This window comes from Paramacrobiotus metropolitanus, unplaced genomic scaffold (assembly GCF_019649055.1).
Source record: "Paramacrobiotus metropolitanus isolate TYO unplaced genomic scaffold, Prichtersi_v1.0 Parri_scaffold0000189, whole genome shotgun sequence".
NCBI classification, from domain to species: Eukaryota; Metazoa; Tardigrada; class Eutardigrada; order Parachela; family Macrobiotidae; genus Paramacrobiotus; species Paramacrobiotus metropolitanus.
In genome coordinates this window covers 33,609-45,417 of record NW_026570409.1, presented here as the reverse complement: position 1 = coordinate 45,417, position 11,809 = coordinate 33,609, and the positions used below count along the sequence as shown (strand labels likewise).

Sequence of the window (11,809 nt, the reverse complement as noted above, 5' to 3'; positions counted from 1 at the left end):
AACCGCATCATCGTGGAGTGGCGCACCGAGGTAATGCAGATCCTTCAGCTGGGGACAAAGCAGGTCTGGGTACGCATGAAGAAACGCGTCGTACACGGTTTGGCGTGACATTAATGATTAAAGATGAATATCAGTACGAGTACTGGTACGATGGTGTACACTTACAGACAGGACTGTCTACCTTATGCGATGTGTGTTCAATTGTAAAGTGCCGTTACGGCACAAGAGCAGAGAACTAACTCCAAGGGGACTTCAAGTAAGTTTGGTCCAACATAAACATATTTTGGGATCATGTAAACATTTAGGCCACATCAACCGATTCGAGTAGAAATGCAAAGGAATGTGCAGAACACGTGCATCTGGATTTTCAGGCTTAACAGCAAGTAATGTATTGTACTCGTTTGTACAAGTACTCTGTATGTTACTGTATATGTACTCGTATGCTACTTTCTGAAATGTATAAGATTTGTCTGAATTTTCACTCCGGAAATGTGCCCTGGTAGGGAGAAGGGCGAAAGTAAAATAATCGTTTGAAAGCATATGAAAAAGTGCAGTGCGGTTCCGTTATCCCGTGAACAAAATTAATGAAACGTTCCCATCCATGTGCACTATTGTTCTGTACATCCGCTTTGCTAATTTAGCATTTGCCAAAGTTTAATTAAGTACGACTTAATTTAATTAAGTGCGACTTGTGTTGCGAACTGCAAGGGTGGCTGCCGCTGTGCACGACATCTTTAATGGTAAACTGCACACAGGAGGCGTTTACCGTTCCCATAGCAGAACAGTTCATTTACTGACGATGGTGGATTTGTCAAATTGTCATCTGTGGTCTGCTTCGTTGTAAAATTTAAATGTGAATCGTTTGAACTTTTAAGCATTGTTTTTTAGTAGTGTTTGTTATTTTGAAAGCTTTTTGCCCAGTAAAGTACTGTGACTCACATCAGTCCATAACTAACTAACGCATTGCCGATTAACATCGCAAGCACTTCTCATTATGGAGGACAGTGCAGAATTTGTATGTTGTCTCTGCGTTTTTTCTTGTATCCATCCAATATTCCAGTTGAGCAGAAATACTTTCTATCCGAACAATTTTGGCCTGGTGATTAGATGTTGTATGCTTCCAATGCCCTGCTTGTCAACCATGCAGTGCAAGTTGATCAGTTCATAGCGGAGCATTGAGTGCTTGTTTCTGCAGCTATCGACGAGTACCTGCGTCAGTGTGTCTAGTGGAATTTGTAGCTGCCAGTGCAGACGTGCAGCAGCATCCATTCCCACACCGTTCTCTGCTGCATACTGGCTCTGCTGCTGTTTGTGACAAGGTAAAATACCAGCCACTAGGTGTCCAGATACGTAGAAGTTAGAGCGCAGTTACGCAGCGACCGTTGTGACGTTGTCAAATGTTTCTGCCCTGCGCAGGTTTGTGTGCACCGCGCCCGCCCTCGGGGCTCGCACACGTAGTATGGCCAGCAGAATGAATAGGCTTGGTGGACTGCGTGCCGTCACCGCCGTGTCCCGTCGCGGCGGCTGCCCCCTGGCCACTGCCGCTGGATGGCGACGCGCGACGCTGGTCCCCCGGCGGGAATCCTGCAGCTGCCGACTAGCGCCGACATCGACGGCGCGCTATGCGATGCCCGTTGGAGCCCACCGCGCCGGCGCTGGCTGTTTCCTGCCTTCCTTTAACAGCCTTCACATCGCCGCTCCAGGGCGGCCGACCGCACTGACAACCCGTGGCGGTAGCGTGCGGGGAGTCTCTGCTCGCAGCACCGCCCCGCAGCGGCTGACACTTCCCGTTGATGCGGAGAAAATCATCCAGGTGTGTTGGAGGAGGTGACCAATTGCTGCGGGCACAATTTGTTTGATCGCGTTGATTTTGCTAGCAAGTGGACGAGTTAAAAGCCAAACTAGACAGACTCTTGCCACCGTTGAAAGGCAGCGATATCGCCGATGGAGAAGGCGGCGAGGTGGTCGCGGCGGACGTGCAGGAGTCCGCCGCGTCCGAAGCGGTGGACGCGCTGATGTTGACGCTGCAGTGCGCCACGGCCGGCACTGGCGAGCCGCGCGTGCGCGAGGGTTTGCGGCAGTTGAGCCAGCCCCGCGGGCGGGCGAGCTGTCGCCGCGGCAGCGCGTGCTGTTGGCGTCGGTGTGCCAGCTGATTCTGCTGGACCAGCGTTCCCGCATCAAGGTCCTGTCGGCCACGCTGACCGCCCCGGGGGAGCTGTCCGCCACAGCGACCGACGCGCTGCAGCGGTGCCGCGACGTGGCGGCGCGGATCGTGGAGGACGCGGCGGACCTCCTGCAGCGTTTCCTATTGCAGATCGTTCCACAAGGGTTGCTCACGGAGTTGGACGGTATCCTCACGCCGCTGTTGGCTCGGCTGCAGACACGCGATACAGTAAGCATTAGGAAGCCGGTTCACCAAATCAGGCTGAACAGCGTGATGCGTTCGTGTTGCAGTCTGATGTGTCCGACTTGCTGTCGGCGCTGGACTTGACGATATCGGTGACGGCTCGTCTTCTAGCCGGATTGCCTGGGGAATTCTTCGAGACTGTCGGTCAGTATGGGAGAAATCTAAGAAACCTAAGAAAACATAAGAAACTTTTCACAATCCCGAGTTCCTTCCGCATTTCCACAGAAATCAGTGAAACGCCGGTCTTCCAACGTGAACTGGACGCGGTGGCGGCGCTGATCGACAGCCGGCGCTTGGAGCCCGCCGTGACCTTTGCCGTCGGCCAGCACAGCGACTACCCCGCCGCCGACTGGGTGCACTGCGCGGACCATCACGGCGGCCGCTGCCGCGTCATGCTGCACTGCGGCTGGGTGTACGCCGTGGCCCGCCCCGGCAACGTCCACAGCACCGCCTCCTCGCTGGTGTGCAACGCCGTGCAGCGCGCAATGGATCCGACGTACGATCGTAATTACTTCTTGGTGTCGCGCGTGCCGTTCAAGGTGGCCGACCGCCTGGGCGCCGGCGACATGTATCCTCTCCTGTGCGAAATCTACCTGGAAGCCTATCTCGACCTCGACGGCAAGAAAATCCCTCCGAATCCTAAGCAGCCCGTGGCCTGTCACGTGTCCTACCGGCACGAATCGCGGCTGCAGCAGTTCATCCAGATCGCCGACCTCCTCGGCCCGACCACCAGCGTCCAGTACTGCGTGTCGGTCAACGTCAGTCCCCGGAAACGGGACGACGACCCCTTCTGGGCCACACTATACCTCTTCCGCCGCGTCGCGGCCCCTCGCGCCAACCACCGAGACCGGGCGGCCGCGGGGAGCGAAAGGTCACGAGGTCTGGAGGTCGACGGTGTCCGGCTGTGCAATGCCGACGTCCAGGACATGTCTCCGGAGGAGCTTCGGCGTGTCTTCGACATCGACCTGGTCTGGAAGCACCATGCCGACGCGGAGAACTACACAAAGCCGGTGCAGTTTCCGCTGGAGATTAACTATCCCGACGGCTCGTCGCGGCAGTTCACGGTGGATCTGAATAAATTCTTCTTCGCCGAGATAGAATGCGAATGGGAGGAAGATTTGCGGGGTTTTATCAAACAGCAGCAGGAGCCGGTTAATTACCGGCTGCGAACGAGGGACAGCGAGCTGCACGGGCTGCCACGAACACACTCTGCCCTGTGGCGATACTGACGCTGCTTATCCGCTTATCATACCCACTGAATGTCAGCAGTAACAACAATGATCAACGGACAATATGAACAGACATTATCTTAAGCGGCAGCTGATAGCTGTTTAAACAGATAACTGTTGGCGCTCGCCCGAAATTTCTTGAATATGTTCCGATCTGGCTCACGTTCACTCATTGTTGGTACGTCGGCGTTATCGCGGCAGCAGTCGGCGTTGGCTAGCATTTTTTTCTCAAAGTATTCCCCAGAAAAAAGTGTATGAGTTGCCTATTAATCCAAAAAACTCAATACTGCCCGGATAATAATAATAGTAATAATAATAATAATAATTCCATGGAGCTGCAAGAAGGCAAGAAGCACATCCTGGCGGTGGCGTATCCGGCGTACGGACACACCACGCCGCTACTGGAATTATGCCGGAAGTTGTCCCGCTACCACCACGTCACCTTCGCCGTCTCGCGCTTCACCGCCGACCGCATGCGGCAGCGCGAGTTCACGGCGTTGGGCGAGGACGAGCCGGTCGTCCTCTTCCCCATCGACGACGGCGTGGCGTCCGACGCGACGGTCAACGTGGAGGAGTGGGAGGCGGCGCACGACATGGCCGTCAAGCACATCCTCCCCGGCGCCCAAAACCTCATGGTGGAGGTGGCCGCGCTTACTCAGAATGGCCAGGTGATACATGCTGGTCTGTGTAAGCGTTTAGTACATATAAAGATACTTATATCGTAATTAATATAAAATAAAGATATATAGATATACAAATGCATATAATATATAGCTACCTACGAGTATAATTGTGTATATTAAACATATACATAAGATATAGTACTTACAATTTTATATATAAATACATATTATAATATAATACACCTACGATATATAATTATGTATCTCGTCTACTATATAAATACATATATATATATAGATACAGATATAGATATATACACAACAGATACCTATAGTATACAATTGTGCACAGTCCCTTCTCACGCAAATTGGGCAAATTCTTCATTTGATTATAATTGTTGAACAAAGCTCACTTTGTACATATTGCGAAATAAAATACTACTGTATATATGCATATACAGTGAAACCTCTGAAATACGTACACCTCCGTACGGAAAATTTCGTACGTAATTCAGGGGTGTACATAATTCAAATTAGCTACCCCCAGCCCCCTTGGGGGGTGACTGCAGACCTAGGGGCAGTGCCCCACTGCGAAATGCTCTGCACATACTGCGAACTGCAAAAAATACACGGATATCATTAGTTTACATACAAAACTGCATCAGTCTGTGTGTATGTAAACAGATTCTCTCGGACACTTTCTGCAGAAAAATTTATCAAAACCTTACTCACAAGCTAATTATTTCCATTGAGTTATTCGCCCAAATACCAGACGCATACCGTTTTGTAGAGAAAAATCAGCTCTGTTAAGTAGTATTTTTTATAGCGGGGTGGTTTTTATACTTATCGTTTAAAAAACATCTGAAATTAGTATTGCAAATCGTCCAGTGACGTGTCTGTGCGCACTTCAAAGATGCCGCCCATCGCGCATCGGAGATACCGATCTTCTGCAGCGCTAATCGCGGATATGCTGCATCGCGTGGTTATCAGCTTGGCTGACCATATCCGGATTCAGTGGTAGCTGGTATACGGTACGCTGTATCTTCTGAGCACCGAACACCTGAACGCGGTGTAATTTTAGTTTGTGTTCTAAAAATTAGCAGATCTATATATTGATGATTTTGAACCTTAAATCTACGTAAAAATACCAACAATCTATTTTGTGAAGCCTTTGTAAACTCAGAACTAAAGCAAATAAAAAATTCTGTATTGCTAACGTAGATGTCGTACAGGCGGGCCAGCGCTCAGTTTTCACCGAAGATCGGTATCTCGGATGCGTGATGGGCGGCATCTGTGAAGTGCGCACAGACACGCCACTGGACGATTCGCAATACTAACTTTAGATGTTTTTTAAACAGTAAGTATAAAAACCACCCCGCTATAAAAAATACTACTTAATAGAGCTGATTTTTCTCTATAAGACGATATGCGTCTGGTATTTGGGCGAATAACTCAATGGAAATATTTAGCTTGTCAGGATACAAAAATCTAGAAATTTCGAGCGTAGTTTTCTTTGCTTCTTTGAATTTTCACAACATTACCATCAAAAAGTTTAAAATCTCCAGTTCCGAAACAATAGTGTACGCATTCACGAGGTGACTGCGTACAGTTAAATGCTTAGGCGGTACAGACATTAAGTGTACGTGTACGCAACGCTGAGGTGTACGTCACGTGGAGGTTACCCCCTGTACTTTAGTCTACGACGTAATTCGGTACAGAATTTTTCGTACGTAATAAAGGGGTGTACGTTTCTTCGGGGTGTACGTACGATGAGGTTTCACTGTAATGCATCTAATGTATATAATGTATAAAATTTTCTGAAAGCTGAATGGGGATCTAATAAAAACTACTCGATGCGGAGAGATTTGATAGAACAGCTGGTGCAATAAGGAAACTGTTATGAGGATATTGCACCAGTATTCTTCTGCCATCCGTAATATCGCTTGTAAACTTGCACTTGTATTAGCGTTAATAAGTCTGCTGTCAAAATGTATTGATGCATATAAATACGTATAGTACATAGCTAGATATAGTGTATAGTACATACAGATATAATATATATAGTGTATACCCGGTAGATAAAGTTTAAAATAAATATTCCTACGCAGGACAACGGCCTGCACCGCCCGGTGGACGTGGTCATCTTCGACATGTTCCTAGCCCCGCCCATCATGGCGGAGCGGGTCCCCGGCGTCCTGTACTACTACTTCAACACGCCGCCGGCCTACTTCCTGCGCTACCTGCTCTTGCTGAAGGACGTCACCGAGACGATCCCGTTCGAGGAGCAGGACTTCTTCCAGGACCTGCCGCCCGCGGGGGAGCCCCTGGGTCCGCAGTCGCAGATGCTGCTGGACGAGATGGGCGTCCTGGGGAAGTACCTCCCGGAAGTGGACGGGGTGGTGTGCAATTCGTACCGCGCGGTGGACCGGGAGGATATCGCGGTGCTGGAGGAAAAGGGAGAGATTAAGGGGAAGATTTATTGCGTCGGGCCGTTTATTCCGCCGGTGAACAACACCACCGGAAGTGAGACGGACGCGGCGATCTTCCGCTGGTTGGACACGCAGAAGCCGCATTCGGTGCTGTATATTTCGTTTGGCTCGATGGCCGTGCCCACGGAACCGCAGCTGCAGGAGATCGCGCGGGCGTTGCTCGACCTGGGCGTGGCATTTATTTGGTCGCTACGCAAAGGTCACGAGGAGAAACTGCCGACGGAGATGCGCGAGCAGATGGCCAACGCCACCGAGGTGTGTACAAATTATTAAAAAATCAAATTTAATAAAATTAAAAATTGAATTTAATAAAAATTAAATTTAATAAAATGTAAAATTTTTTAGGAGCAGCGGCATTTCTGGATCGTGCCGTGGGCGCCGCAGAAGGCCATCCTCAGTCACCGTGCGACGGGCGCGTATTTATCGCACTGCGGCTGGAACAGCGCGCTGGAGAGCATGAGCGCCGGCGTGCCAGTTTTATCCTGGCCGCTGTTCGCCGACCAGCGCAGCATCGGGCAGCTGCTGGTGAAGCGCGGCGCGGCGCTGATGCTGAGCAACACCGACATGTTCTTCCGGCACATCGTGCCGGCCGAAGAGATCCGCACCGCCATCGGCACGCTCTTAATCGAGCCGGCGTACCGCGATAATATGCAGGACATCCGCCAGGAGATCGCCGATGCGCTGGCCGACGACGGCTCGTCCACGCGCGAATTAAAGGAATTTGTCCAATTTAATGTCTGATTATGTTGTTGGCAGCGGTTTATTAGAATTTTTCTTACTGGTTAACGGTGGTTCGTAACTTCGTACCAACGATTAAAAAAGCATAAAAATAAGAAAACAAGTCAAAAGAATTCTCATCAGTATTGTTACCATGACACTGGTGCGAAACTGCAGTTAGACATCAACAGGTAAAAAGAAACAAAATCTGTAGGAAAGCTCTCGCCGCAATCATCGTGAAGCGGGGTCGTACGAGGACATAACTACTTGGCCTTCTTCTTGCCGTTTCGTGCCTTTGACTGCCCTGGCTGGCCGCCGTCGCCCGGTTTTGGCAAGGGATTTCTTCGCAGCCTGTTTCTTCCAGTACTCCTGCCATTCATCCAAGACGTCGTCAAAATAATCGTCTTCCAACAAGACCGTGAAAAGCCGCGAGGATCCGTCTGGATACAAAATATCCAGGTTGAACTGCACGCGGTCGTTGATGCTGCTTTCGTCGGCGCGGTGCTGAAACATGAGGTGCATGTCGAAGACACGCAGGATCTCGGCGGCCGTCATCGTCTCCACCTGTCGATTGGTCACTTTTTCGCCGCTGACTTCGTACTCGGCGGCATGACTGCTTATATGCGCGGGGCGACAGCTCTCCTCGTCGGTGGTGGGCTGCTTGGTGTGGGGATGGGAGACCCGACGAAAAACGTACAAGTTCGCCCAGAAGGCGCCTTTCTCCGGTGGTTCAGCGTTGACCTTCACGACAATACAATACTGAAAATCGGTAGTCGGCCCCAGCAGGTTAGCCGCTTTAAGGAAGAGGTGCGTAATTGTCTCGTGCGTGAAAGACACTTCACACGCAATCACAGCCGGGTTGGGGAATTTCCCGGTTAACCGTTTGGAAAACTTGAGTATTTCCTCCACTTTCCTCGGGTACACTAAGCCACACCCCAGCCGATCAACAATACCCTCCAAATCCACTCCTCTGTAAGCCACAAAATCTTTGCTCTTGCCGTTCAACTGCTTCTTGACCGCGTCCATCAGCTCGGTGGCGGCTACGCTGTGCACGTCCGTGGCGTGGACTACGGCGTACGTCCAGTTCATATGGACCAGAATGCGACACGCCCCGCGGTATTCGTTGGCGAAGTACTCCCAGTCCGCGGCGTCGTAGTCGCTGTGCATTCCCACGGCGAACTCCACATCCGTCTCGAACAGCTGGGCGTTGACGAAGGCCTCCACCTGGTCCAGGTCGCGGATTAACGGCGGTTTATTAGCCATTTCTACAGAACGACAGAAAACGGACAAGTCAGCAGCAAGCAGACTTGCGAGTTATACAGCATAAACAGTCGAACGCACGAACAACTCCAACACGTCGACGGCGGCGATATCGCAGCCGTACGGGATATGCGTACACAGCAGACACCTACCCAGTGTTTCCGGCAGCTCCTGCCCGCTGATCAAGCGGCCGACGGAGGACAGTAAAGTGTCCAGCACGGTCAGGAAGCGGCCCGTCGTCTCCTACGACATACACAAAAGGAGAAATGTGTGGGAAAGATTATGGGGACAGGACTACTCACTTCGCGATAGCTGCCGTTCAACAGTTCGCCAACTAACGGTGTCACTACGCTACTGCATTCCACCCGCAGCTCCTCGGAAACCGCGTACCACAGAGCTTTACTCATCCCGTACGCAACATCGACAACCGCTTCCCGCTCCGTGTCGCGGCACTTGCGCAGCGCATGCAGCGCACTGTCGGACAGCTCCCCCGGGGCGGTCAGCGTCGCCGACAGGACCTTCAGGCGGGAGCGGCGCTGCAGCAGAATCAGCTGGCAAGCCGACGCCAGCCGCAGGCACTGCCGGGGATCCAGCTCATCGGCCACGCTGAACAGGTACGCCAGTTGGACGCGGACGGCCGCGTATCCGTCGCGCTGCAGCGCCGCGACCACTTCCTCCACCGGGAACGAGCCGGATGCGGCGCTGGCGTCCGCACCCGCACTGTCTGCTGCAAAACGAACGCCAACCAGGTCAGTTAGCACATGACAGCAGATAAGCCACACTGCTGCCCAACTAACCGTCAGCCTCGCTGAGTTTCTCACGGAGTCTCTGCAAACGACAACGGACATAGAAGCCAGTACGGATCACACCCGGGCAAAACAACGGCCAGACACCTCGATTATATCGTGTGCATCAGCCAGGGGAACGGGCGCTTCCGGGATGAATCTCGAGCTGCGCCGGACAGCCGTGCAACGCGGTTTCAAGAGGGGAGGACGGCGGAAAGCGCCCGGGAAACGGCTGCCGACGGACGCGACGAGGAAGGCGCCCGGCCGCGCTCCTCCGCCGGTGTCAGGTTGCGTCCCCTCGCGACGGACGGGGACCTGTCCGTTGGGAATTCCACAGGGAATGCCGGTCAACTGCAACGACAACATGAGCGTGCCCACAGTTCGTATATTTATCTTAAATTGTATCTTTTCCCAAAATAATTACGGCTAAAATCGATTAAACAAATACCCTTAAATTGGATAATAAATAATAATATTAATACCTCGTATCAATGAGCATAAATATTAATAAATAAAAGCTTACCTGGCGTCCGAGATGGCGCCAGCGGATGGGGACAAGCTCGGCGAAGGCGCGCAGCGGTTGGTTGACGATGCGGTCGTACACGGGGAGGCCGCCGTCTGCGACGGTCTGACAGTCTGCGGGGATGGTCCGGAGGGGACGGCGCAGCGCACCGCGGCGTACAGCGACCGCGGCACGCCCGCCGCCGCGGCGCCAGTACAGGGAACCGGCCAGTGCGCGGCGGATCATCGCGCGGTCCACGCCTCCACGGGGCGCTGAGCGTTAGATGTGCGAGATGTTGAGCACTCAGGAGACGATATACGGTGCCTGTACAAAGTGAGAAAGAGCCAGTCCCAACTGGCAGCAGAGATGATTCTGTTACGGGCTACGCGACAAGTCGTCGCGAGACATTTGGTTTTACGGACATTTCGTTTAAGGACAACTCGTTTTCATGGCAAATAGCCATATGACTATTTGTTGCCATAAACCAGTCGATTATTTTTCCACTCCCCAAAAGTCGCGCAATCAAATGCCGCACAACAAAACGAGTGCAAAACGAGTTGTCTCAAAACAAATTAGCGGCTGCGACGAAAAACGTGTGGCTAAATGTCTCACGACGAAATGTCCCGCGACCACTTGGGCTGTCACGCTGTTACGATACGAGGATGCACGCAGTCAAACCGACAGTCAATTTTTTCAGCGAGACCAACCGACAACCACGCACACAGGCAAATTATTTTTTAACATAACAGCCACCCGTGAAAGGGAGGTATCGTTTGCACTGTATGCGTGGAACAGGTGACAGCCATCCGTGGATGGTTGGCAGTCGCTTGCACTATATGCACGGTTGTCGGTTGGTCTCGCTGAAAAAATTTACTGTCGGTTTGACTGCGTGCATCCTCGTACCTCATATAACCAAGCTACAAGAAGGCAAACAATTACCAAATTAATCAAACAAATTCCCAAAACTGAGCAGCCTGAATCTGGCTATTGTTAGAGCGATAAAATAATAATATTACGAGTATATTAATAAATTATTCATCATTCATGAGTCTTGTATTTTTTAGTACTGCATGGTTGCGAAATGGTGCTGTTATAGGCTTGTGAGGAGAGAAGCGGCTCACGTACAGCGACAAAATCTTTCAAAGGATTTCAACGTACTGCGCCGTGGTGCAGTGGTAAGTACTGCCTACGCGGACCTAACGACGTTGCGGGAGTTCGATTGCCCCATCGGTGCCTTTTTCAGCCGTTTCTCGGTTTCCCTCGGATTGCGCCCTGCTTATTCGCTGTTCCCAGTACTGTCAGCGCCTTCAGCTACGGCGCCTGACAGATTCGTACAGCACGCAGCACGTAGAGAGGAGCTTCGCTGTCGAAGAAACAACTAAAGAACTATTTCCGAGGCGGAGATGATGCCACTAGTAACACGACACCCGCTGGAAAGTCCACAAAATACTCAAAAGGGTCTGCACTGACAAAACGGCCGTGAAAAACAGTTTTCTCGTCTGGCAGGCTGCATGCTGATGGTTGCTGTAGAGTTGATAGCTCTCAAACGCTCAGCACGCACAACGCAGCATGTCGCAGTCTGCCAGCGGTCTTTCCACCTGCACCACCTTACCTGGCGATTATTCTAACCAAAATGATTCCGTGTAATCAATCAGAATTATTTCCCATCGAGATTCAGACGATCGCTTATTGACATCAAATTAAAAACCAACAATTAACTCGCAGTCTCACAGAATCGACAGACCGAAGCAGAATTTTCAACAACTAGAGTCTAGACAAATTGTTATCTGAATTGGC

General features: G+C 51.4%; 3 protein-coding genes across 6 annotated transcripts; 2 read left to right on the top strand and 1 right to left on the bottom strand.

Annotated features, from left to right (window-relative positions):
* The first annotated feature begins 839 nt into the window (after positions 1-839).
* Positions 840-2,772, top strand: LOC129600693 (uncharacterized). Its single transcript, XM_055499251.1, has 5 exons — positions 840-1,319; positions 1,417-1,813; positions 1,878-2,392; positions 2,455-2,551; positions 2,633-2,772. The coding sequence occupies exons 2-3, from the start codon at positions 1,460-1,462 to the stop codon at positions 2,151-2,153; spliced, it is 630 nt and encodes a 209-aa protein (XP_055355226.1). The 5' UTR covers positions 840-1,319; positions 1,417-1,459; the 3' UTR covers positions 2,154-2,392; positions 2,455-2,551; positions 2,633-2,772.
* Positions 2,773-3,719: 947 nt separating this feature from the next.
* LOC129600689 (uncharacterized) lies at positions 3,720-7,599 on the top strand. The gene is made up of 3 exons (XM_055499247.1): positions 3,720-4,304; positions 6,368-7,003; positions 7,094-7,599. The coding sequence occupies exons 1-3, from the start codon at positions 3,891-3,893 to the stop codon at positions 7,487-7,489; spliced, it is 1,446 nt and encodes a 481-aa protein (XP_055355222.1). The 5' UTR covers positions 3,720-3,890; the 3' UTR covers positions 7,490-7,599.
* Positions 7,496-11,804, bottom strand: LOC129600684 (uncharacterized). Of its 4 annotated transcripts, XM_055499234.1 has the most exons (8): positions 11,625-11,804; positions 11,138-11,442; positions 10,034-10,366; positions 9,619-9,861; positions 9,523-9,553; positions 9,028-9,452; positions 8,878-8,968; positions 7,496-8,730 (listed from the first exon to the last, which is right to left on the bottom strand). In XM_055499234.1, exons 3-8 carry the CDS (start codon positions 10,256-10,258, stop codon positions 7,697-7,699), a joined length of 2,049 nt encoding a protein of 682 aa, XP_055355209.1. In that variant the 5' UTR covers positions 10,259-10,366; positions 11,138-11,442; positions 11,625-11,804; the 3' UTR covers positions 7,496-7,696. The 4 variants fall into 4 exon arrangements, with proteins under 4 accessions (XP_055355209.1, XP_055355208.1, XP_055355207.1 ...); XM_055499233.1 differs by having other exon boundaries at positions 11,138-11,804; XM_055499232.1 differs by lacking the exon at positions 11,138-11,442 and having other exon boundaries at positions 10,034-10,336.
* Between the last annotated feature and the right edge of the window lie 5 nt (positions 11,805-11,809).